The 26,193-nt window shown below is 51.2% G+C and overlaps 1 protein-coding gene across 3 annotated transcripts in view; it reads right to left on the bottom strand.

The window, feature by feature from the left end:
• Nucleotides 1-8,186: 8,186 nt before the first annotated feature.
• Nucleotides 8,187-26,193, bottom strand: part of RCC1L (RCC1 like) — a 41,915-nt gene continuing 23,908 nt past the window's right edge. For 2 of the 3 annotated variants that reach the window (XM_082645859.1, XM_082645857.1), the window contains 3 exons: nucleotides 25,046-25,133; nucleotides 24,035-24,208; nucleotides 8,187-8,973 (listed from right to left, as the gene is read on the bottom strand). In XM_082645859.1, the coding sequence (XP_082501985.1) occupies nucleotides 8,714-8,973; nucleotides 24,035-24,208; nucleotides 25,046-25,133 (522 nt within the window). In that variant the 3' untranslated portion in view covers nucleotides 8,187-8,713. Of the gene's footprint in view, nucleotides 8,974-21,552; nucleotides 21,639-24,034; nucleotides 24,209-25,045; nucleotides 25,134-26,193 lie in introns of all 3 variants that reach the window. The other variant, XM_082645858.1, reaches the window with a different exon arrangement.

Here is a 26,193-nt window from a genome sequence, read left to right as displayed (position 1 = left end):
GAACGAGAGGGACTGTATTAGTTACCCAGTGCTGTATAACAAGTTGCCCCAAAATGTAAGGCTTAAAATGATTATTTGTGTGTCCTGGTTTTGGTGGGTTAGGAATTTGGGAGCAGTTTGAGCAGCTTGGGCTCAGAGTCTCTCAAGAGGCTGCAGGCATCTGAAGCTCGGCTGGGGCTAGAGGGTCTATTTCCAAGGTGCTTAATCCACATGGCTGGCAAGGTGGGCCTGGCTGTCAGCAGGAAGCCTGTTCCTCTCCACGTGGGTCTCTGCTGCGAGTGTCCTCGTCGTATGGTGCCTGGCTTCCCCCAGAGCAAGGGATTCAAGGACCAAGGTAGGACCTAAAAAAAAAAAAAGTTTTTCTTCTAGCATCAGAATTCATGTACCATCATCTCCATGATATTCTATTATCATGCAGCCCGGCTCTGATTTGACCGTGGAGGAGACCACACAAGGGTGTGAAAACCAGAGGTCAAGGTAACCTTGGGGGCCACTTTGGAAACTGGTTTCTACACTCACCATTCCTTCCCAAATCTGTGGCAGAGGTGGGCCTGGGGGACCGGGGACCCCTGGAGCAGGATAGGACCTTGGTGGTGGCAGGGGAAGGATCAGGGGCTGGAACCCTGCTGTGAATGTCACACCCCCAGGAAAGGTTTCCTGGTGCTGGAAGCCCAGGAGCTGATGCCTCCAGATAAGACACCCTGGGGGCAGGAGGGAGGGCACAAGTGCTCTGGGGTTGAGCTCCTGCCCCCTTGGCAGGTGGATGCTGGGACTGCCCAGGCAAGAAAGAGGCCTGAGACCAGCAGGTCCTGGACCTTGGACGCCCTTCACCCTGCCCCTCTTTGATGTTTTCCGTGGAGGGCAGGTGTGAGCAGGGCAAGGCTCTGCCTACATTGGGCCCCACCTCACCCCTGCCTCACAGGAGAAGCAGCCCTGGAGATGGAAGGGAGGGAAGATGGGAGCTAAAGCACTCACTCACCACCCCGAGTCCAAGAAAGCTCTGGCTGCTGTGAAGGCTTGCCTTTCTGGGGTTTGCAGACTAAACACCCCCTCAACCCTTCACATATCGCACTGGAGCCACAACATGGGTGGGCACTCTTGATTGCCCAAAACAGTAGCAAAGGCCTCCTTTTCCCACCACTCACTCATGTTCACTGTCTCTAGGGCAGTGCCAGACCTTGTGCCCGGGGCTGGAGACCAAGATGACGCTGCTGTGGCCCCTGCACCTGAGTTGCTCCAGGAGGTGTAAAGATGTGAAAACAGGCTCTCCCAGGGATTGCAGTGCCAGGCTCCACCACAAGGGGATGCTGTGCTCTGGGGCCATGACCACTGTCCAGCAGTAGGAGAACAAGAAGCCAGGACGTTAGGGTTGAGCTTGGTAAGGCAGGGGGACCCAAACAGAGGGAACAGCAAAGGCGCAGACGGCCTAGAGGGGAGCATAGCTGGAATGGAGAAGCAAAGTGGGAGAGGGAGGAAATGGACAGGGCTGGTAGAAATGAGGCCGAAATGCAAGGTGGGTTCTCAGGCCATCTGGGGCCTCACAGTCTGCTACAGACCATGGGGAGCGACAGAGCACTTCATGCAGGAGACCAAACTTAGCATCTGAATGGTGAGTCTGGGTTATTGAATATGGCTGACAGAAGGAGGAAAGGGGGCAGCCAGGACCCTGGCCTCATTTCTCAGGAGAGATGACCCTGGCCAACTCAAGGGCCTTCGCAGTGCAGCCAGGAATGGCAGGGGGCATCACAGATGTCGAGGACTGGCTGGCATCCCACTTTCCGAACCATGAATGTGCCCTTCCCCCAACCAGGGCATAATTCCTCGTGGGAGCAGCTTTGGCTGCATCTTGGTAGGGTTCTTACCCCAGCACATTAGACTCCCCTGGAGAGTGGGGAGAGTTACCTGTGCCAGGACTCTACCCCAAAGAGTCTGATTCAACTCATCTTGGCTTCAGTACAGTTTTTAAAGCTCCCCAACCCACTCTTAAAAAATAATAAAAAGGGGACTTCCCTGGCAGTCCAGTGGTTAAAGACCCCATGCTTCCAATTCAGGGATGCAGGGGGTGAGGGTTCGATACCTGGTCAGGGAACTAAGATTCCACATGCTGTGTGGTGTGGCAAAAAATAAATAAATAAAAGTTTTTAAAAGAGTAATAAAAAGAATGCAGAGCCACAGAAGGAAAGAACACACTCTGTAGTCACTTTACCTCCCCTTGGTTTTTATTCAGCTGGTGGGGAAGCAGGGGCTCATGATGGTGAAAACTAGCTCCCCAAAGGGAGTGTGGAATGAGATCATGGTGACGGTTGCACCACACAGATAATAGGCTAAAACCACTGAATTGTACACTTTAAAATGGTTTTACGGTATATGACTCACATCTCAATTTTTTTTAAATGAATGTGGTAGAGAAGGCAAGAGGTGTGAATGCATAGCAGGAAGGACGGCCAAGAAAATGTGAGTTAGTCTAACATCCCTTGATGGTTAAAGTTTCTATAAACACAGTGGAGGGTAGCATAAAGGAGTAGGAAGACCACAGAGGTCTTTTTTTTTTTTTTGAAAAGAAAGTAGAGTTTATTGGTGGGCGTGGGTAGGGAGGGGGCAGCGCCAAGGCTCTCAGGAGTGCAGGGCCCGCCACTTGTCCAGGGGGCCACAATTAGGGATGTACTTGACCCCACAGCCATCTGGAATGAGCCGCTTTTCTGCCACCATGTTTTCAAATTCATCTGCATTAAACTTAGTAAATCCCCACTTCTTGGAGATATGGATCTTCTGGCGGCCAGGGAACTTGAACTTGGCCCTGCGGAGGGCCTCAATCACATGCTCCTTGTTCTGCAGCTTGGTGCGGATGGACATTATGACCTGGCCAATGTGGACCCTGGCCACTGTGCCCTGGGGCTTTCCAAAGGCACCACGCATACCTGTCTGGAGCCTAGATTGGGGACAGCATGCCAGTCATTAATGTCCACTGGAAAGGGCTGTCTCCAAGGTCCCTTAGGGCAACCCATACAGGCAACAGGCTGCATACACTACCGAGGAGGCTGCTGTTTGCAGCCATTGCACACTGGGCCCCCATGGGGAAAAGAGCACAGTCGGCTTAACTGGCTGCAAAGACCACAGAGGTCTTTACCTTGCAAAAGTTGGTCTTGGAGCATCTCGTTTGAGATGTTTTCCAGGAGCTGTCCACCTGAGCTGGACCAGCGGGAAGCTCTGGCAGCCATCAGCTGGACCACAGCCCATCTCCCCCCACTAATAAGCACCGGGCACTGAGAGGGTCCTGAGTAGAGAGAGCTGAGGAGAAGTGAGCAGAGACCCCCTAACAGGCCTGTAGGTAGCAGCTCAAGTTGTATTCAGGGAAATAGATAATCAGTGCCTAGGAACTCAGTATTACAGTGTGTTGTGGATTCCACAATACAGGTGTCAAAACTTAAAAATTTAAATGAAGGACCCAGCAATCCCAATCCGAGGTATCTACCCAAGAAAACTGAAAACATGTTAACCCAAAAACTTGTATGGGAATGTTCCCAAAAAATCAAACTCTGGGCTAATGTAAAATGTGTACATGAATGTTTTGGCATTATCCACAATAGCCCAAAAGTGGAACCAACCCAAATATCCATCAACTTATGAATGAATAAACAAAATGTATATCAGGAACAAAACAACACCATCGCCAGATGATTCTGTTGCACAGCCGAGGTTGAGAAGGCCATGGTTAAGGGGTAGAATCTGCCTAAAGGAATCCCAAAGTCCCCATGGAGAACACCGCCTCCTCTGGCTGCTCTGTGGGGCAGTGGCCTCATCCTGCTTTCCTCCATTCTGAGGCCAGAGGGATCAGGGGCAGTCAGCCCCAGTGTACCTGCTAGGATGATGCATCCTTCTTATTGCTGCATCCCAAGCACTGGCAGGTCCTGGCATATGGAGGGTGCTCCGAAGGATGTACCCAATCAGCCTCTGCTTCTTCTTCAACATTCCCCCACTGGAATGAAGGTCAACTGCAGCTATGGAACAGCTTACGGTCAGTTTTTGTCTCCAAGGGTAGACTCAAATGGGGCATTTTCTTTTTTCTTTTTTCCTAATGGAAGTATAGTTGACTTAAAATATTGTGTTAGTTTCAGGTGTACAGGGAAGTGATTGACTTGTATGTTTTTTCAGATTATTTTCCATTATAGGTTATTGTAAGATATTGAATATAGTTCCCTGTGTTATATAGTAAATCCCTGTTGCTTACCTATTTTATGTGTAGTAGTGTGTATCTGTTCATCTCATACTCCTAATTTATCCCTCCCTCCCCCCTTTCCCCTTTGGTTAACCATGAGTTTGTTCTCTGTGAGTCTGTTTCTGTTTTGTATATAGCTTCATTTGTATTATTTTTTAGCTTCCACAATATAAGTGATATCATACAGCTTTTGTCGTTCTCTGACTTATTTCACTTAGCATAATACCCTCCAAGTCCATCCATGTTGCTGCAATATTTCATTCTTTTTTATGGCTGAGTAATATTCCAGTGTGTGTGTGTACATACACACCACATCTTCTTAAACCAATCATCTGTTGACAGACACTTGGGTCATTTTCATGTCTGGGCTATTGTAAATAGTGCTGCTATGAACACTGGGGTTCATATATCTTTTCAAATTAGCGTTTTTGTTTTTTCTGGACATTTTCCCAGGAGTGGAGTGGAATTGCTGGATCATGTGGTAGTTCTGCTTTTAGTTTTTTTTTGTTTTTGCTTGGTTTTTTTGGGAGGGGTGGGCTGCATTGCTTCTTCATTGCTGTGCATGGGCTTTCTCTAATTGCAGCAAGCTGGGGCTACTTTTCGTTGTGGTGCACAGGCTTCTCATTGTGGTGGCTTCTCTTGTTGCAGAGCATGGGGCTTCTAGGCACACGAGCTTCAGTAGTTGTGGCTCGCGGGCTCTAGAGCACAGGCTCAATAGTTGTGGCGCACGGGCTCAGTTGCTCCACAGCATGTGGGATCTACCTGGACCAGGACTCGAACCCATGTCCCCTGCATTGGCAGGCAGATTCCTAACCACTGCGCCACCAGGGAAGTCCCTACTTTTAGTTTTTTAAGGAACCTCCATACTGTTCCCCATAGTGGCTGTACCAATTTACATTCCTACCAACAGTGTACGAGGATTTCCTTTTTTCCACATCCTCTCCAGCGTTAATTATTGTAGACATTTTGATGCTGGCCATTTTGACCGGGGTGAGATGGTACCTTATTGTGGTTTTGATTTGCATTTCTTTAACGACTGGCGATGTTAAGCAGCTGTTCATGTGTCTGATGGCCATCTGTATGTCTTCTTTGGAGAAACATCTATCTAGGTCTTCTGCTCATTTTTTGATTGGGTGGTGGTTGGTTTTTTTTATTATTGAGTTGTATGAGCTGTATCCATATTTTAGCTATTAACCCCATCAGTCCCATCGTTTGCAAATATCTTCTCCCATTCCGTGGGCTTTTTGTTTTGTGGATGGTTTCCTTTGCTGTGCAAAAGCTTTCAAGTCTGATGAGGTCTCGTTTGTCAAACGGCATTTTCTGATGGGCATGACTTCATGTCCTCTACTCTCTGGTCTCCTGGCACTCGTGCTGCCACCAGGCTACCAGAGCGATGCGATGGCAAGACTAAGCTACTCTGCTCTCCAGCCCCATGGGCCATCCCCCCTCCACCAGCTACATCTCACCTGTTTGCCTCCTTGGCAAGACAGTGGACTCCTGGTTTGAGGAGGTGACCACGGTATCTGGATTTATCCTTCTAAATGGGACTGCTGAGCATGCACCTCAGTGTGGCCCCAAATCTGAGAAAAGACATCTTAGAAGGGCTCCAAACATTGTCTCAGCTCAAGCTTAATCTGGCCTGCTGTTGCTCCAGGTTAAATAACAAGGTTCGTGTGGAAGAAAGGCCAGGATTTCTTGATTGGTGCAATGTGAGTCTCTGGGGGTGGCTGGTAATGCATCCTGACAGAGAGAAAGGCAGGTATGGGGCTGTCTGGGGAGGGGATAAGTTCCTGGGGGTCAGTCCTGGGCGCTGGGACGATGGCTGTCTCACAGGGCCGGGCCCGTGCTGGGTGCTGCCCCCAAGGTCTGTCTGTACGTCACACCACACGAGGCAGCTGGCCCGCGGGACAGTTTGAGTCACTCTTGTTGCTGGTCGGGGGGCGCTGGGACCCGGCGTCACACAGGAGAACAGTGTCGATCTTCACGGACGCAGCCCGAGCTTTTGCCCGGGCGCGTGGCCAGGTCGTCACCTGCTGGGCCAGCCAGCACCGTTTCGACTGTGTGGTTCTCAACATCTGACTGTCGCACAGAACACAGCAAGCGCATGAGTGTTTGGGCACTTATTATGGGCAACCATCTATTCAGGGGACAAGCGTGGTCATGACAGGATTCTGAGTGTGTCAGGACTGACCTGACGAGAGTGGTGAGCCGCGTCTTCTATTAGCTGATGTAAGGTTTTGCGCACAGTGAGAGCCGTCCCTCCCCCAGAATCGTTATGAAGTGGCAGCCTGCACGTCTGCCGGGGACTCAGGGGACGGAAGGCGGAGACCCAAGTGCCTTGGAAGGGACTGTCCACTCACCAAAACGGTGGTGGAGTCCCTATGCCTTCTCAGGGCTCTGCACTGGCTCCAACATCTGTGAATGGACGGAGTCTGAGTGTGAGAAGAGAGATCACGTCGGAGATGGCCCGTGGTCGCTTCACCCAGGGTGTCATCCACGCACTCGATAACGCGAGAGGAGCCCGGGGCCTGTAACACTGACCCTTCACAGGAACAAAATGAGAAATCACAGCAGCTGAGCCAATGGTGTAGGCGGCCTCTGTGTTAAATGCTGGGAGAGGCTGGGAACAACAGGACAAAAGCTGAGAAGGGACACGAGCACAGAGGACAGCCATGGGAAGGGCCTGGCAGATGCGCTCCAGCTGGGAACCCCTGTCACCACAAAGGGCACAGACCCCACTGGGAGACACTGGGTTTTTGGGGGGTTTTTGGATTTTTTTTATTTATGTGGACCAATTTTAAAGTCTTCATTGACTTTGTTACAATGCCGCATGTGTTTTATGTTTTGGTTTTTTGGCCATGAGGCATGTGGGATCTTAGCTCCCTGACCAGGGATCGAACCTGCACCCCCTGCATTGGAAGGCGAAGTCTCAACCACTGGACCGCCAGGAAAGTCCTGACACTGGGTTTTAAGACAAATCCAAAGATGTCCCTTAATATACCCTGGGTGCTGTGTCCAAGGTGGAAGTAGTTACTGGACCTGAGTCGTGGTTGCCACTTGAGGGGACGAGGGGAGGCTAAAAACCATTCCCACCTTCGACAGAGACCCTCCATCACCACCATCCCCTACGGTCCCCGAACATCACTAGGGGAACCCCGGCCTGCCCTTCGGGGACATCACCCTCCTCAAATCAGCATGTGCTTCAAGGCGTGTATCTCCCTGAGGCTGGATTACTGCCGTTCACCACTGGGGTGACATGGTCCTCGGCCCAACTAGAAGCTCCAGGAAGGAAAACGACAGATGGTTTTCAATTTCTGTTTCAAGTTTATGGAAAAACTTTGCTGTAATAAACATAAGAACTGGTCCCCCTACAGAGAAGTGGAGGTGGTAGGAGCCCAGGTTAGGGGTCCCAGGGCCGCTGCCCCAGACACCGCCTGGCCGGTTCGAGCTGCCTCAGGTCGCAGCGAGGATGTCGGGTCAGTGACGGCTCCACTTTAAACCGCCGCCCCCGGCACCACCTGTCCCTCTCCGGCTTTTCCTCCACAGCCCACGCAACCACCTAATGCACTTTGCATTTTGCTTGTCTGTTTTGCCTCCTCGAATATAAGTGTCATGAGACCTGCTTACAGGGATTCTGTTTGCCACCACGTGACCCAGTGGGGTCAACAGTACCTGACAAGTATGGGGTACAACAGTAAGTGTTTGTTGAGTGAATGAATAAAAGATGATGGGGGATGTAGGCAAACCGTGAGTGAGAGCCTGCTCTGTGACATGACTGCCCGGTTGGTTTTATACTTCATCATTTTCTCCCAACAGCACTGCGGGAGCAGACTCTGGTCAGAAAACAGTTTTCAAGTAGGACTGTCTCCTGGAGTATTTTTCACTGGTTTCTAGTTGCCTCTTTACCGAAAGCCTTGTTTTTGAAAGCTAATCTCTAAATGATCAGGTTAAAATAAAAAGGCCTCTCCAGTTCTTAAAAACGAAAAAGCAGAAAATAGACTTTATTCCAAGAGAGATTTTTAAAAGACGTTTTTAAAGAAAAAGACAAGTTACACTACTAATGCGAATGTTTGTCACTGTTTCTGAATTTTCCTTCTCCAAGGCTGGCACTCCAGCCAAGCTTTCGCAGGATGTGTTCGGAGCCCTTGGCCCACAAGAACTTGGCCTCGCTCTTCTCCCGAGGGGGCTTCTCAAGGCTTCTAAGCCAGGCAGTAAGAGTGGTTACAAGGCTGCTGAGAGCCGTGGGCCCACAGGGTCCTGGGCTGGCGCCCACTGGCATTTCCAGGGAGAACCCCAGTGCAAGGGGTTTCGGCTGGTGTCCCAGCAGCCATCAGAGACGGCTGAGCGGCGTAAGCTTTCCAAAGACCAGACGTGACACCAGGAGCCGTCGTGTGTTCCCCAGAAGCAGCCAAGATGAGATCATCCTCGCCCTACCGGGGCCACACACCCCTGGGGCTCGGCCGATAACGGCGGCATCTGTGCTGAGTGCAGCACGTCTCACCCTCGGCAGTGGGGGGGGACCCCGTCCCGGTGCCTCCAGTCACACCGCCCCGGGCTGCCGGGGAGCGCGGCACACCACACGGAGCGCCCCATCCACAGCCCCAGGGGCTGCTGCCTCTGCTGCGCAGTCCAAGCAGTCCTGAGGCCGAGGCCCGGCTCGAGCAGGCCGGGAAGGAGGTTCAGATGAAGGACCTGGCCAGCGTCACCATGTGGTCCACACCACACGCCACATCCACAGGTTCCCCAGGCATCGTCACCTGAACAAACAAGACCCAGCACACCGTGAGGAGAGATGGCCTGGCGGTGGCCGATCAAGGGCCTGACCCTGGCTCTGCTCTGGGTACGTGACCTGACCGCTCTGAGCCTCGGCTCCTGGAAATGGGGTGCTTACACCCACCCGGCAGGTCTGCTGGGAAGGGCAGAGCACACACCGTGGGAAGGGCCGTCCTGACTCCCCACCCAGACCCGGGCAGCACCCCCCGAGAGGCCGCTCTGGGCACGCGCATGGACCCTGCATGCACCGTCCTGGGACGTGCACACCCCACAGAGGCCGTTCCCCATGAGTGTGACTCCCCAGAGGTCAAACCTGTGCTCAAGCGAGCTGTTCAGTGACTCTTCCCAGGGGTCACCAGACAGCTGCCTGGAGCAGCTCCAGAAACCCTCCTGCCCTGCCCTGCCCTGCCCTCAGGGTCCACTGTGGGAAGGAGGCCTCCCAGCCGTGTCTTCACCCGCTCTACCCGTCAGCTCCAGACCCAGGCAGTCTGCTCCCGGGTCCTGTGCACCCTGGAGGAGGGGTGTTTACTGCATCTCAGAAGGTGCCAGAGGCCTGGCTGGCAGCCCTGCCAACAATGCCACCCACACTGACACCACTTCATCACAGGCAGGCCCAACCCTCCAGGTGACGTGCAGACAGCCTCATGCGGGTGTGGAGGCTCCAGCCTGCTGGCCCTGAGGGTGACTCTCACTGCCCCACAGCTGGGCCGTGGAGATGGACCCCCCTCCCTCCGAACTCCATGGTGCCCACAACACAGGTGGGACCTCCAGGTGCACACAGCCACTCAGTTCTCCAGGACAGGGGCGCTTTGCTTCCTCCTCTTGGTGTATTATTACTATAAATGTTATTCTTATTACTACTATTACTTTGAATAGGTGATAGCCACGTGGCTACGATATAAAATGACATTCAGTAGAAAAGAAGAAAAGGCATTAAATCCCGTTGGACGCCACCCTGTCATCACATGCCCTGCTCCCCACCTTCCCTCTGAACTGGAAACTACTTTTAACTGGTTTCTTGTCTTTCCAGAGACTCTAGACGCAGAAAGCGGTGCGAGTGTAGTGTCTTCTTAGGGGGCAATTTCTAAGACAGAACACCTGCACCACCTCCTGCTCAGCCCCCGCCAGGACGCTGATGCTGCTCTTCTGACCAGATCAGAATCCTGCCATCCCTCCCCAGTGGCAGCGCTCAGCGGGGCAGCGTGACAGCTGGAGAGGGATCTGCAACAGCCTGCGGAGTTTACTGAGCTTCAGAGGGAGAGGCCTCGTCCAGATGGCCTGCCCTAAAAGCCCAGAGGCAGCAACATCAACCGTTCAGAGACAAGTCCATTAGGGTCTCCCGGCCACAAGGCAAACGGATGCTAGTAACCAAGTCGTGCTACTCACCCATCCCTAAACAAACGCCTTCAGCAAAACCTGTTACAGAAATCACTGAACAAACATGCAGCAGTGCCCTCAGCTCATCGCAAAGGCCCAGAGCTGCAGAAAGCGTTCCAGGCTGGCCATAGAAGCAGAAGAAAACATGCTGCCTGGGGTGACCAGGCCAGGTGAGCTCCTAGCAACCTCCTCGGGCCACGAGAGCACCTTTATTGACCTTCCCCAGGAAAGGGCCACTCTCTGCGCTAACCTGCGGCCAAGCTGTCACACTTAGGCACCTCTGTCCTTGTTCTCCAAGGGCTGTGACCATCAGAACCCAAAGCAGAGGGAGCCACCCCACCTTGGCTGACTCGCTGGGATGATGGTCATGGCTGACGCTGGCCCCAGGAGCCTCTCTGGGGAGCAGCAGGTGGCTCCCGGGGCCTCAGCGCCCCCCAGCCAACTGCCTCTCACTGTCAGCCTCTGAACTGAGTCCAAGAGAAGGCTGCCCTCAGCCATGTTTTACTTGTGACCTCATCAGGGTTAAAAGGAGTTTCTATTCTAAACCAATTTACACTCACATTGTTGCAAAGGCAAACAGTTCCAGAAAACGAACCATATTTGGCCTGAGTGACTCTGAAAAGTTTGAGCAGAATCAGTGTACGAACAGCTCTCTGTACCAGGACAAGTTCCCAAGACACACACCCACCAGCTGAAGGGCAGAGGAAGGCAGAGGAGGAGCGCTGGACCAGCTGTGATCCGGCCACCGGACTTGCCGTGTCCCCACTCGGCTGCACCCAAGATGCCCTTCCCCGGCGCCCAGAAGCCAGGCCACACCCCGGAGGGGAGCCGGCTCAGCCTGCGAGGAGGCCCAGCCCCTGCAGCACGCCCTCCCCTGGGGCGTCAGAACTGCCAGGGCCTGTGGCTCCTGAAGCAGACAGGTAAGAAAGAGGCCCAGGAAACTGAGGGTTCCCAGCTTGTGCTCCAACCCAAGCCCCACCAGAGAGGCGCATGGCGAGGGGGAAGCATGGTCTGCACTCAGAGCACTGAGTTCACGTCGCAGCCCACCCACTGCGCAGCTGAGAGACTGGGCCAGCGGCTTCGAATCCTGAAGTCAGTGTGCACGGGGGCAGGCTGGGGGGCAGCCCAACCTTCGCAGGCTGTTCTGAGGATAAGAGAGACAGTGCAAAGCACCAGCCCCAGGGACAGCTCCGAGCCCTGAGAATGGCGGTCATGTGCGATGTAAAGTGAGGGCATGGCCTGGGTGGGGGAGGGGCCACTCGAAAGCTCTCCTCAGTGTCCTGTTCCCAGGCCCGCAAGGCTGCCATCAGGCAGAGGGTCCCCACCTCCGCCTCGCCCTCCCTCCACCGCGGGGATTCCAGGGGAACCCAGCTCAGGCCCTCGCAGAGGAGGGGGACCATGGTGACGTCTTTTTCTTTTTTTTTTTACATCTTTATTGGAGTATAATTGCTTTACAATGGTGTGTTAGTTTCTGCTTTATAACAAAGTGAATCAGTTATACATATACATATGTTCCCATATGTCCTCCCTCTTGCGTCTCCCTCCCTCCCACCCTCCCTATCCCACCCCTCTAGGTGGTCACAAAGCACCGAGCTGATCTCCCTGTGCTATGTGGCTGCTTCCCACTAGCTAGCTATTTTACGTTTGGTAGTGTATATATGTCCATGCCACTCTCTCACTTTGTCACAGCTTACCCTTCCCCCTCCCCGTGTCCTCAAGTCCACGCTCTAGTAGGTCTGTGTCTTTATTCCCGTCTTACCCCTAGGTTCTTCATGACTTTTTTTTTTCTTAAATTCCATATATATGTGTTAGCATACAGTATGTCTTTCTCTTTCTGACTTACTTCACTCTGTATGACAGACTCTAGGTCATCCACCTCATTACAAATAGCTCAATTTCGTTTCTTTTTATGGCTGAGTAATATTCCATTGTATATATGTGCCACATCTTCTTTATCCATTCATCTGTCGATTGACACCTAGGTTGCTTCCATGTCCTGGCTATTGTAAATAGAGCTGCAATGAACATTTTGGTACATGACTCTTTTTGAATTATGGTTTTCTCAGGGTATATGCCCAGTAGTGGGATTGCTGGGTCATATGGTAGTTCTATTTGTAGTTTTTTAAGGAACCTCCATACTGTTCTCCATAGAGGCTGTACCAATTCACATTCCCACCAGCAGTGCAAGAGTGTTCCCTTTTCTCCACACCCTCTCCAGCATTTACTGTTTCTAGATTTTTTGATGATGGCCATTCTGACTGGTGTGAGATGATATCTCATTGTAGTTTTGATTTGCATTTCTCTAATGACTAATGATGTTGAGTATTCTTTCATGTGTTTGTTGGCAGTCTGTATATCTTCTTTGGAGAAATGTCTATTTAGGTCTTCCGCCCATTTTTGGATTGGGTTGTTTGTTTTTTTGTTATTGAGCTGCATGAGCTGCTTGTAAATTCTGGAGATTAATCCTTTGTCAGTTGCTTCATTTGGAAATATTTTCTCCCATTCTGAGGGTTGTCTTTTGGTCTTGTTTATGGTTTCCTTTGCTGTGCAAAAGTTTTGAAGTTTCATTAGGTCCCATTTGTCCCATTTGATTCAGTCTTGGCAGGCTGTGGATTTCTAAGAATTTGTCCATTTCTTCCAGGTTGTCCATTTTATTGGCATAGAGTTGCTTGTAGTAATCTCTCATGATCTTTTGTATTTCTGCAGTGTCAGTTGTTACTTCTCCTTTTTCATTTCTAATTCTATTGATTTGAGTCTTCTCCCTTTTTTTCTTGATGAGTCTGGCTAATGGTTTATCAATTTTGTTTATCTTCTCAAAGAACCAGCTTTTAGTTTTATTGATCTTTGCTATCGTTTCCTTCATTTCTTTTTCATTTATTTCTGATCTGATCTTTATGATTTCTTTCCTTCTGCTAACTTTGGGGTTTTTTTATTCTTCTTTCTCTAATTGCTTTAGGTGCAAGGTTAGGTTGTTTATTTGAGATGTTTCCTGTTTCTTAAGGTGGGATTGTATTGCTATAAACTTCCCTCTTAGAACTGCTTTTGCTGCATCCCATAGGTTTTGGGTCGTCGTGTCTCCATTGTTATTTGTTTCTAGGTATTTTTTAAGTTCCTCTTTGATTTCTTCAGTGATCACTTCGTTATTAAGTAGTGTACTGTTTAGCCTCCATGTGTATTTTTTACAGATCTTTTCCTGTGATTGACATCTAGTCTCATAGCATTGTGGTCAGAAAAGATACTTGATACAATTTCAATTTTCTTAAATTTACCAAGGCTTGATTTGTGACGCAAGATATGATCTATCCTGGAGAATGTTCCATGAGCATTTGAGAAAAATGTGTATTCTGTTGTTTTTGATGGAATGCCCTATAAATATCAATTAAGTCCATCTTGTTTAATGTATCATTTAAAGCTGTGTTTCCTTATTTATTTTCATTTTGGATGATCTGTCCATTGGTGAAAGTGGGGTGTTAAATTCCCCTACTATGAATGTGTTAGTCGATTTTGCCCTTTATGGCTGTTAGTATCTGCCTTATGTATTGAGGTGCTCCTATGTTGGGTGCATATTTACCATTGTTGTATCTTCTTCTTGGATCGATCCCTTGATCATTATGTAGTGTCCTTCTTTGTCTCTTCTAATAGTCTTTATTTTAAAGTCTATTTTGTCTGATATGAGAATTGCTACTCCAGCTTTCTTTTGGTTTCCGTTTGCATGGAATATCTTTTTCCATCCCCTCACTTTCAGTCTGTATGTGTCTCTAGGTCTGAAGTGGGTCTCTTGTAGACAGCATACATATGGGTCTTGTTTTTGTATCCATTCAGCCAGTCTGTGTCTTTTGGTGGGAGCATTTAATCCATTTACATTTAAGGTAATTATCGATATGTATGTTCCTATTCCCATTTTCTTAATTGTTTTGGGTTTGTTATTGTAGGTCTTTTCCTTCTCTTTTGTTTCTTGCCTAGAGAAGATCCTTTAGCATTTGTTGTAAAGCTGGTTTGGTGGTGCTGAACTCTCTCAGCTTTAGCTTGTCTGTAAAGGTTTTAATTTCTCCATCAAATCTGAATGAGATCCTTGCTGGGTAGAGTAATCTTGGTTGTAGGTTTTTCTCCTTCATCACTTTAAATATGTCCTGCCAGTCCATTCTGGCTTGCAGAGTTTCTGCTGAAAGATCAGCTGTTAACCTTATGGGGATTCCCTTGTCTGTTATTTGTTGTTTTTCCCTTGCTGCTTTTAATATGTTTTCTTTGTATTTAATTTTTGACAGTTTGATTAATATGTGTCTTGGCGTGTTTCTCCTTGGATTTACCCTGTATGGGACTCTCTGTGCTTCCTGGACTTGATTAACTATTTCCTTTCCCATATTAGTGAAGTTTTCAACTATAACCTCTTCAAATATTTTCTCAGTCCCTTTCTTTTTCTCTTCTTCTTCTGGAACCCCTATGATTCGAAATGTTGGTGTGTTTAATGTTGTCCCAGAGGTCTCTGAGACTGTCCTCAGTTCTTTTCATTCTTTTTTCTTTATTCTGCTCTGCAGTAGTTATTTCCACTATTTTATCTTCCACCTCACTTATCCGTTCTTCTGCCTCAGTTATTCTGCTATTGATCCCTTCTAGAGTATTTTTAATTTCATTTATTGTGTTGTTCATCGTTGCTTGTTTCATCTTTAGTTCTTCTAGATCCTTGTTAAATGTTTCTTGCATTTTCTCTATTCTATTTCCAAGATTTTGGATCATCTTTACTATCATTATTCTGTATTCTTTTTCAGGTAGACTGCCTATTTCCTCTTCATTTGTTAGGTCTGGTGGGTTTTTATCTTGCTCCTTCACCTGCTGTGTGTTTTTCTGTCTTCTCATTTTGCTTATCTTACTGTGTTTGGGGTCTCCTTTTTGCAAGCTGCAGGTTCGTAGTTCCTGTTGTTTCTGGTTTCTGTCCCCAGTGGCTAAAGTTGGTTCAGTGGGTTGTGTAGGCTTCCTGGTGGAGGGGACTAGTGCCTGTGTTCTGGTGGATGAGGCTGGATCTTGTCTTTCTGGTGGGCAGGTCCACGTCTGGTGGTGTGTTTTGGGGTGTCTGTGGCCTTATTATGATTTTAGGCAGCCTCTCTCTAATGGGTGGGGTTGTGTTCTTATCTTGTTAGTTGTTTGGCATAGGGTGTCCAGCACTGTAGCTTGCTGGTCGTTGAGTGAAGCTGGGTGCTGGTGTTGAGACGGAGATCTCTGGGAGATTTTCGCCATTTGATATTACATGGAGCTGGGAGGTCTCTTGTGGACCAGTGTCCTGAAGTTGGCTCTCCCACCTCAGAGGCACAGCACTGACTCCTGGCTGCAGCACCAAGAGCCTTTCATCCATATGGCTCAGAATAAAAGCGAGAAGAAGGAAGGAAGGAAGGAAGGAAGGAAGGAAGGAAGGAAGGAAGATAAAAAGATAAAAGAAAAAATAAAGTAAGGTAAAATAAAATAAAGTTATTAAAATAAAAAAATAATTATTAAGAAAAAAAATTTTTTAAGTAAAAAAAAAAAAGGGACAGATAGAACCCTAGGACAAATGGTGAAAGCAAAGCTATACAGACAAAATCTCACACAGAAGCATACACATACACACTCACAAAAAGAGGAAAAGGGGAAAAAATAATAAATCTTGCTCTCAAAGTCCACCTCCTCAATTTGGGATGATTCGTTGTCTATTCAGGTATTCCACAGATGCAAGGTGCATCAAGTTGATTGTGGAGATTTAATCTGCTACTCCTGAGGCTGCGGGGAGAGATTTCCCTTTCTCTTCTTTGTTCGCACAGCTCCCGGGGTTCAGCTTTGGATTTGGCCCCGCCTCTGCGTGTAGGTCGCTGGAGGGCGTCTGTTCTTCGCTCAGACAGGACGGGGTTAAAGGAGCCGCTGATTCGGGGACTCTGGCTCACTCAGGCCAGGGGGAGGGATGGGTACAGAGTGCGGGGCGAGCCTGCGGTGGCAGAGGCCGGTGTGACGTTGCACCCGCCTGAGGCGCGCCGTGCGTTCTCCCGGGGAAGTTGTCCCTGGATCCCGGGACCCTGGCAGTGGCGGGCTGCACAGGCTCCCCAGAAGGGAGGTGTGGAGAGTGACCTGTGCTCGCACACAGGCTTCTTGGTGGCGGCAGCAGCAGCCTTCGCGTCTCATGCCCGTCTCTGGGGTCCGCACTGATAGCCGCAGCTTGCGCCCGTCTCTGGAGCTCCTTTAAGCAGCGCTCTTAATCCCCTCTCCTCGTGCACCAGGAAACAAAGAGGGAAGAAAAAGTCTCTTGCCTCTTCGGCAGGTCCAGACTTTTTCCCGGACTCCCTCCCGGCCAGCCGTGGTGCACTAACCCCTTCAGGCTGTGTTCACACCGCCAGTCCTCTCCCTGCGCTCCGACTGAAGCTGGAGCCTCAGCTCCCAGCCCCGCCCGCCCCGGCGGGTGAGCGGACAAGCCTCTCGGGCTGGTGAGTGCCGGTCGGCACTGATCCTCTGTGCGGGAAGCTCTCCACTTTGCCCTCCACACCCCTGTTGCTGTGCTCTCCTCCATGGCTCCGAAGCTTCCCCCCTCTGCCACCCGCAGTCTCCGCCCACGAAGGGGCTTCTAGTGTGTGGAAACCTTTCCTCCTTCACGGCTCCCTCCCACTGGTGCAGGTCCTGTCCCTATTCTTTTGTCTCTGTTTATTCTTTTTTCTTTTGCCCTACCCAGGTACGTGGGGAGTTTCTTGCCTTTGGGGAGGTCTGAGGTGTTCTGCCAGCGTTCAGTAGGTGTTCTGTACGAGTTGTTCCATGTGTAGATGTATTTCTGATGTATCTGTGGGGAGGAAGGTGATCTCCGCGTCTTACTCTTCCGCCATCTTCCCCCTCTCCCATGGTGGCGTCTTAAAGTCAGAAATTCTGAGTCTGATTCTTGGCTCCACTTTTCTTTTTTTTAAATAAATTTATTTAATTTTGGCTGTGTCGGGTCTTTGTTGCTGCACACGGGCTTTCTTTAGTCGTGGTGAGCGGGGCCTACTCTTCCTTGCGGTGCGCAGGCTTCTCATTGCAGTGGCTTCTCTCATTGCGGAGCACGGGTTCTAGGCGCGTGGGTTTCAGTAGTTGTGGCACGTGAGCTCAGCAGTTGTGGCTCACGGGCTCTAGAGCACAGGTTTAGTGGCTGTGGCGCACAGGCTTAGTTGCTCTGCGGCATGTGGGATCTTCCCGGACCAGGGCTTGAACCCGTGTCCCCTGCATGGGCAGGCAGATTCTTAACCACTGAACCACCAGGGAAGTCCTCTGCTTCTTACTAGGTGTGTGACCTTAAAGAAACCACTGAACCTCTCTGAGCTCTAAGCATCAATGTGGAGGAGGAAAACAGCCTGGACAGCTTCTGGAAGAAGAGGTTTCAATCAGGTGACTCAGATGTCACTTCCTAGGCCTACGAATCATCAGAAAAGCCCAGGCTCTGTAAGTAAGTCTAAGAATAACTAGTTAATACCACTGTAGGAGCTACAAATATGGCTTTACTCTTTATTTTCTTTCTTGGAATACTTTTTAAATGATGTAACATATCCCCTACTTAAGATTAATAAGAAAATAGTGTTTAAGGAATAAAAATCACCTGCAATTTTTTTTTTAAGTGACAAGAGAACAGACTGGAGAAAGGTCCAACTACCCAACAAGAGACTAACCTTTAAGGAATCCAACATAGTTGATCGAAAACCTGGTTCCTGTCACCACCACTCTCCCAGAGCCCCAGCCTCGCATCTTAGAGCCGGCATGGACTTCAGCACCACCCTCCCAAGCCCGACCAAAAGGTGACACGGGGGCGAAGGAGCTCCACAGACACACAAGGGGAGACTATGGTGTGGGGCATGAAAGCAGCCGTCATGGGAACAGACCAGAGTGCCCTTTCCCTGATGGCATGGAAGCCGGGAACGACACTTCAGAGGGACGTTCAGCACAGGGGTACGGCTTGAACAACGGGGCATCCACCCCCAGGCCTGCCACTCCACCACAGAGGCCAAGCCTGGCCCAGCCACTTGGACAACGAAAACGCTCTCAAACCTGATTTCACAGCTGATCTTCGCTCTAACTGGGAGGACATGAAGGCAGGTGGGGAGGCCCTAGTCACAACGGTCATTCATTCAAAACCCACTTGCTTGGCCATTTCCCCAGCTGCCTCTCAGAAGGAAGTCCCTTGCGGGGGGGTGGGGGGGCTGTTAAAGAGAGGGCTGTGAGAAGCTCCCAAGAGCATGAGCAGGATTCTAACTGCTCTGTATTCCCTGAGCTGCCGGCCACTGTCCACCTGCCACCATGCCTTTCCTCACCCGGGCTGGGGTCCCCAGGGAACAAGCGGGTCAGCACCAGCCAGGCTGGGAACAACTCTGGGCCACAGTCATTTTTTTTCCAACAAGTTTAAAGTCTCCCTTTTGACGTGTTCTCTTAGAGAAAGCACCGGAGTCAGGGCCTGCCAAGCTCAGGGGAGCCAGGAGAGCCAGCAGCCAAGGGGAGGGCTGAGAGAAAGAGCCCCTAAAATAGCAAAGTAAGTGCCTTGAAACACTTTCTGTGTTTTTGACCGATAAATCCTTCCTTCCTTCTCTTTCTTTCCTTCTTTCTTTCCATCTCTCTCTCTCTCCCTCTCTCTCCCACTCTCCCTTTGTCTCTCCCTCTCTCTCCCAGTCTCTCTCCCTCTCTCTCCCTGTCTCTCCCTCTCCCCCCTCTCTTGCTCTCTTTCTCCCTCTCTACTTCTCCCTCTCCCACTCTCCTTCTCTCCCTCTCTCTCCCTCTCCCACTCTCCTTCTCTCCCTCTCCGTCTCTCCCTCTCTCCCCCACTCTCCCAGTCTCTCTCCCTCTCTCTCCCTCTCCCTCTCTCCCCCTCTCCTTCTCTCCCTCTCTCTCCCTCTCTCCCACTCTCCCTTTGTCTCTCCCTCTCTCTCCCTCACTCTCCCAGTCTCTCTCCCTCTCTCTCCCTCTCCTTCTCTCCCTCTCTCTCCCACTCTCCCTTTGTCTCTCCCTCTCTCTCTCCCTCACTCTCCCAGTCTCTCTCCCTCTCTCTCTCCCTCCCTCTCCCTGTCTCCCTGTCTCTCCCTCTCCCCCCTCTCTTGCTCTTTCTCCCTCTCTACTTCTCCCTCTCCCTCACTCTCCCAGTCTCTCTCCCTCTCTCTCCCTCTCCTTCTCTCCCTCTCTCTCCCACTCTCCCTTTGTCTCTCCCTCTCTCTCTCCCTCACTCTCCCAGTCTCTCTCCCTCTCTCTCTCCCTCCCTCTCTCCCTCCCTCTCCCTGTCTCCCTGTCTCTCCCTCTCCCCCCTCTCTTGCTCTTTCTCCCTCTCTACTTCTCCCTCTCCCCCTCTCTCTCCCTCTCCTCTCCCTCTCTCCCTCTCTCCCCCACTCTCTCCCTCCTTCTCCCTCTCTCTCCCCCTCTTGCTCTCTCTTTCTCCCTCTCTACTTCTCCCTCTCTCCCTCTCTCCCTCCTTCTCTCCCTCTCCTTCTCTCCCTCTCCTTCTCTCCCTCTCCCTCTCTCTCCCGCTCTCTCTCTCCCTCCCACTCTCCCTCTCCCTCTCTCCTTCTCCTTCTCTCCCTCTCCCACTCTCTCCCTCCCTCCCTCCCTCTCCCTCTCCCTCCGTCTCCCTCTCTCTCCCCCTCTCCCCCTCTCTCTCTCCCTCCCTCTCCCTCTCTCCCTCTCTCTCCCTCCCTCTCCGTCTCTCCCTCCCCCCCCTCTTGCTCTCTTTCTCCCTCTCTCTACTTCTCCCTCTCTCTCCCTCTCGCCCTCTCTCTCTCCCTCTCCCCCACTCCCTCTCTCCCTCTCTCTCCCTCCTTCTCTCCCTCTCCTTCTCTCCCTCCCCCTCTCTCTCCCTCTCTCCCACTCTCCCTCTCTCTCCCCCCTCCCTCTCCTTCTACCTCTCCATCTCCCTCTCCCTCTGTCTCCCTCTCCTTCTCTCTACCTCTCCCTTTCTCTCCCTCTCCCCCTCCCTCTCCTCCTTCCTTCCTTCTTTCTTTCCTTCTCTCTCTCCTCCTTCCTTTTCTCTTTCCTTCTGTCTCCCTCTCTCTCCTCCTTCCCTCCTTCCTTCTTTCTTTCTTTCCTTCTTTCTTTCTCTCTCTCTCCCTCTCTCCCCTCTCTCTCTCCCTCTTTCCTCCTTCCTTCCTTTATGGCTGTGTTGGGTCTTCATTGCTGCGCATGGGCTTTCTCTAGTTGCAGCAAGCAGGGGCTACTCTTCATTGCAATGCACAGGCTTCTCATTGTGGTGGCTTCCCTCATCGCAGAGCACGGGCTCTAGGTGCGTGGGCTTCAGTAGTTGTGGCACGCAAGCTCAGTAGTTGTGGTTCACGGGCTCTAGAGCGCAAGCTCAGTAGTTGTGGCACACAGACTTAGTTGCTCCACGGCATGCGGGACCTTCCTGGACCAGGGCACGAACCCGTGTCCCCTGCATTGGCCACTGCGCCACCAGGGAAGTCCCCCTTATTATTATTTTTTTTTACACATTTCTTTTGCATTTTTACATGTGTTTTTTAAAAAATGCTTTACACAACCTCAAAACACGTTAAAACCTAACCTTCAAAGAAAACACTTAGGCACGTACACACACGCATGCATGCACACAAGCGCCTGCTCCTCTACACAGAGACTATCTCTGGAAGGGAACGATGAAACCAGAACCAGTGGCTGCCTCTGGGGCAAGAGACGGGAGACTTATTTTTCATAATACATTTTGTACCATGTCCATATGTTCTGTATTCAAAAAAATAAATAGCCTTTTTTTTTTTGAAGAACTTATAAAGAACTGACTTAGTAAACGACACTAAGATAAACTACAACTTAAGAAGGAACCCTCTTCCCCTTTAATTCTGAAATAAGCCTTTTTGTGTAATTGCATCCTCCCCTCAGAAGAGCCTTCATGTTTCACTCTGATGGCTGTGGTAAGGCACTCTGAACAATAAACATCCCGCTTTCTTTTAAATCCACTGTAAAACATTCCTCTCCACGGGCCTCTGTAAACAGCTCCTGGCACGTCAACTTCATCTCAACGCTCTCCCTCTCGGAGCCCCGAGGCACCCGGCCTGCAGCTCGCTCCTCCCTGAGGCCCCCGTTTGCCCGAGGCCAGCCTCCGAGGAGGCTTCTTACAGTCACCACAGGGACTGGAAGCCCGGGGACCCGGTGCTGGCCGGGCTGCTGCATCAGGTGAGTCTGCTCTGTGGGCACGCCGCCCTCACACCCGCCCAGCCCAGCCTTACCCTCCATGGGAAGTACTGGTCTTCCAGGCGACCGATTCCCAGGCACCCTCGGATGTTCTTGCCCCACACAAACAGCTCTCCTCTGTCTGCAAATAAAGAAAAATGGCTTCGCTGGGGCTTGAGGCCAAGCGCAAGTCTCCAAGAGAAGGAAGGGTCATGGGAATAGGCTTTCTAGAACCAGGTACAAAAAGATCAAAGTTAAACTTCAATTTCTCCCAGGCATTAATGCTTTCTTCTAAAGGGACAAGTATACAGTACCATCCCCATACCAAAAACATGTCCCGTCCCAGATTCATGCTGTGTCCCTCTCATGGGAGATGAACACATGCCTGGAGGTGGGCCCAAGGGCTCCTGCACACGGCCCGCTCTGTGTGGCCCTTACACACACACCCTCATCGCCCAGTTATGTCCAACCAAACCCTGCCCTCCACAAATCCTGAAATCTCAGCACCCTCAAATCCTGGTCATGCCCTGACAGAGTGAGAAGTAGGACAATTTGTCATTTCTTGTCTGGGTCTCCACATCTCAGGAGCATTTGGTCAAGTGACACACGGTGACTGGGTGCCTCTTTGGGTCAAGTGTACATCTGTGTGCTAGGAGCTGGGACAGCATGGGGACTGACACGCATGTTCCTGTCCTCACGGGGCTGGAGCTAGTTGAAGAGCGAAAATTAAACAAATGATTAAACCAACAAATGCACGTTTTCAAATTGTAAACAGTGCCATGAAGGAAAAGGACAGGCAGGGTGCTGTAGGGGCAGGCCAGGAGACTGAATCCAGACTGGGGCTCTGGGAACGCCAGCTCCAGGATGGACCCTCAGGCTGGGCAGGGCCTTCGGTGCAGACTTCCATCCACACCAGCCCGGGGCATCCTCGGCATGGAGGCCCCATTTACCAGCCCCCTCTGGCAGAAGGCTCTGGTCATGGGAAGAAGGGAAGACATGGAGGAGCCGGGACTGAAACAACCCGGCTGATTAAATAAGGGATCCTTCTGTGCCACGCTGTCAGAGCCCTCTGGTCTTGTTGCCATCCTTGGTCTTCCACCTCAGAGGTTGTGTTTAACAGAACAATTCAACCTGGCCCCCAACATGTTAGCAGACCTCAGGGCAAACCAGAGGAAGCCAGGCTCTGAGGCTCCCCCTACTGAGGGACAGTCACTGGCATGCGGAGGGTGGCTGTCGGGGGAAATCTAGGTAGGACTTCATTTCAGTGTGACCCCAAATGGCCGCATGGCACGACAGCAGACAAAGCAATCTACCCTAGTCAAAGGCTTCATACGGGTTTCCAAGTACATGACTTTGCACAGAGTTTAAGCCTTAAACATTGGGGAAATAGGTTACTGTTACCTCCAGAATTCGCCCACACTGACTCTATCTGCTACATCAAAATAGCTTTAAGACGCCAATGTGACACAGACGCATTTGCAGGTGAAGGTGGCTGACCCTGCGTGAGGGGTCCTCCACCCTGGGCGCCACTGCTGCCACCCAGCGCCGCACGCACAGACAACGCCCCACCCACCACCACAGCGGCCCACGCTGCAGCTGCTGCCACTCAAGCCCCGAACCCTGAAACACAGACAGTGACTGAGCGGCAGTGAGGACTCTGCAACAGCGTGCTCGTCTGGAGCAGCCCTCATGGCAGCGTGAGGCCGGGGAACACAGACGAGGACCACCCAAACTGACTGTCCCGGCCCAGATGTTTCTAAAGGAAACAACAGCTTGCCGTGAGACAAAACGGTCTTTAAATTGCAAGGAAAAAGTGAATTTACTTGAGAATCACAAAATGAAATTTAGTTCCCTCTTACTATTCAAGTCAACTAACGAGGAGCAAATGGAGCCAACAGCCGCGGTGGGGGGATGAGAGCTGCAATCAAGAAGCGCAGACACGCGGGACGTCTGCAGAGTAACTCTGTATGTCATGGCTTTGTAACTGGGCAACGCTCTGAGAAAACCTCCATTTCAGCCCCCCTTCGATCACTCCCCCCGGCACTTTGGAGAAACCGGGCACATCTACCGCCTCAAAACCACAGGATGGTCTTATAAATATGCCTCTTGCCGCCCCACGCTCCTGGCTCGGATGAGGGTCGGGCTTGGGCTTGGCCAGGGACCAGGATGAAGCCCCCACGCTCATTTCCTCCTCACCCACCGCGATGTACCAAACCTCCGCGGGTCTCCCCCAGCAGCCCGGCCCACTCAAGGGTCCCCTCTCCCACCACCGACTGTGTCCGCTTGAGAAAAGTCACTGCAACACCAGCCTAACCACAAACCAAATGAACTGAAAACAAACCTCCCAGGTGAAAAGGAGACACACATCAGACCACCTCAAGCCAAACAACTTCTGGATTAGCTGCTCTCTTTAATTATCCACACAAGGGTGCCACTCCACTGGATGGATGGAAACTGAGAGCGGCCCAGGGATTGGGGCTGAACCTGAGAGGGTGAAGCTCGGTAAGGCCTTGGGGCCACATGGGCTTGATCACTTACTGGTGAGGGCGGCGAAGTGGCTGAGTCCACAGCGAATGCGGGAAACCTGGACTCCTGGGTTGAACTCCGTCAAGCCAAATAGAGTGGGTGGAATCATTTCTGGAAGGGCAGTTTCCATGAGGTTTGGTCCTTTCCCAAGAATTCCATAGCCCCAGACGAAAACATGTCCCTCTCCTGGATTACAGTAAAAACAACGGTCAGGAAGTCAAACCAAGTGCAGCCCTCCCTCGCAAGAAATTCGAACCACACCACCAAGATGCATTATATCCACATGGACTTTTTTTTTTTCCCTCTTCTTGCTTGGCAAGAACACGTTGATATTTAAAATAATGTTTCTTTTCTCCTCTTTCAAATTCTTGCTTGTGGAGTATGTCTAGCCAGCTAACCAATCTCACAATACAAATGTCCTACATTTTGAGTGTGCTGGATGGAGCCACTCCATAAATCAGCCACAAACCCCACGTGAACACAGGAGAGCCTTAGAAGGGCAGCTTTTCCTAACAGCGCTACGTCTCACACGGATCAGAAGACCAAGCCAAGTACACACACAACTTCTGGCTAGATTCTAAAGTTCGTAACGATTCTCAGCTCATAACAAGCTCACTGCTCATCAGTGGTGCCAGACGTGTAACCCCAGGGGCCTGGATCCCACTACCTGAACCCTAAGGCTCTTCTCCTGTGTGCCCGCAGCTCTTGGCACGGCCTTTCCGGAGAAGGCAGGCCTGGGGGCTTTGGCCCACGCTTCAGGAGAGGGAGCAGAAGTTCATCCTCCACTCCAGAGGTTTGCGATAGTTACTCAGCTCTATGCTGGCTGTTCGTCGACCTATAAATCATGGCTGTTATCCTTCTGTCAAGAATGTCACCCTCACCCTCTATTAACTGAACTAACTAGATCTTCCCACAACTGTGCTCCCCGCACTGAAAACCACAGCCTGAATCCAGCAGACACCAACCCTTCCTCACCCAACCCACCCACAGCTTCCCAACAAACTGCCTGCAAGAGGGTCTCACCGTTTAGTAAAGCGCAGCCTGTCCCCCCACTCGCAGCCTGCTTCACCCGCCCGACTCCTGAGAAGGGCAAGCACCGGGGAACGTTCACCTGAATCAAAGGAAGGGTCCACACTGTTAGGAAGACAAAGCAGCGAGAACTTGGAAATGCTGTTTCATGTGCAGAGTAGGTAAGTCCCCGTTCATTCATTCCCTCCCCATGTATCTCCTGAAATCGTACACATGATAAGCTTCTAACTGCATGCTGGGAAGACGACAGGCAGCAGGAGAAGCAGCCCCGCTCTCAGACTGCAGTCCAGGGCGGGAGGCAGATGTCAGCCAAAACTAACACAGGATGACTCAGTGCTGAACGCAATGAAGAGGAGTACAGGGGTCCCTGGCGTGAGTGTCAGGGACCTGATCTGCTGTGCGGGGAAGAGCAATCAGGAGTAGGCGGGCCAGGGGAGAAGAGAAGGAAATCCCAAGGTGGCGAGATGGACGTGCAAAGGGGGCAAGGTGAGTGTGGCCCGTTCAGGAGCTTACACGAGGTCAGAGTGGCTGAAGCGGGGGGACAAGGGGGAGTATCTGTAGGATGCCAGTGGGCAGAAGGGAAACCAGATCACACAGGGCGTTGTTGATCACAGCAAGGGTTTGGTCTCTATCCTAAGCACAACAGGGAGGCAGTAAGGGTTCCAAGTGGGAGAGGGACGTGATTTCTAGAGGGGAACGTGAGTGGACGTGGTAACAAGGGAGAAGGGCCAGGATGTCGGGCTGAGCATGAATTCACTCCGGGATGTACTGAACTTGCAGTGCCTAGAGACGGCCAAGTGGCACTTCTGCTCAGAGTGACAGATGGGAGGCTCAGGGGTTGGGAGAACGAAGTGTGGCCAACTTAGCTGTCCAGCAGGATTTGGTCTTGGCACCCCTACTGAGGAATAACTTTGCAAGACAGATTTTAAGTGCTTCCGTGACAGCCATGAATCTTTTCAGAGTCACTTGCAAATGGAGACAGCTGGAGGGTAACAATCCCTAAGATGACTCCAAAGGAATAAAGGGGCTTACTGATCCGAGATGATGTGAGGCTGCTGGCCTGGCCTGGCGTCTGCTGCCTGGCTCTCACAGCTTCTCTACCCAACTGGGCTCTGGCACAGGGCCCTCGGCAAAGGCTGAGA

The sequence above is a fragment of the Mesoplodon mirus genome, assembly GCF_964341445.2.
Source record: "Mesoplodon mirus genome assembly, chromosome: 15".
NCBI lineage: Eukaryota > Metazoa > Chordata > Mammalia > Artiodactyla > Ziphiidae > Mesoplodon > Mesoplodon mirus.
Note: the sequence above shows the minus strand (reverse complement) of the source record. Positions and strands in the feature narration are given on the sequence as shown.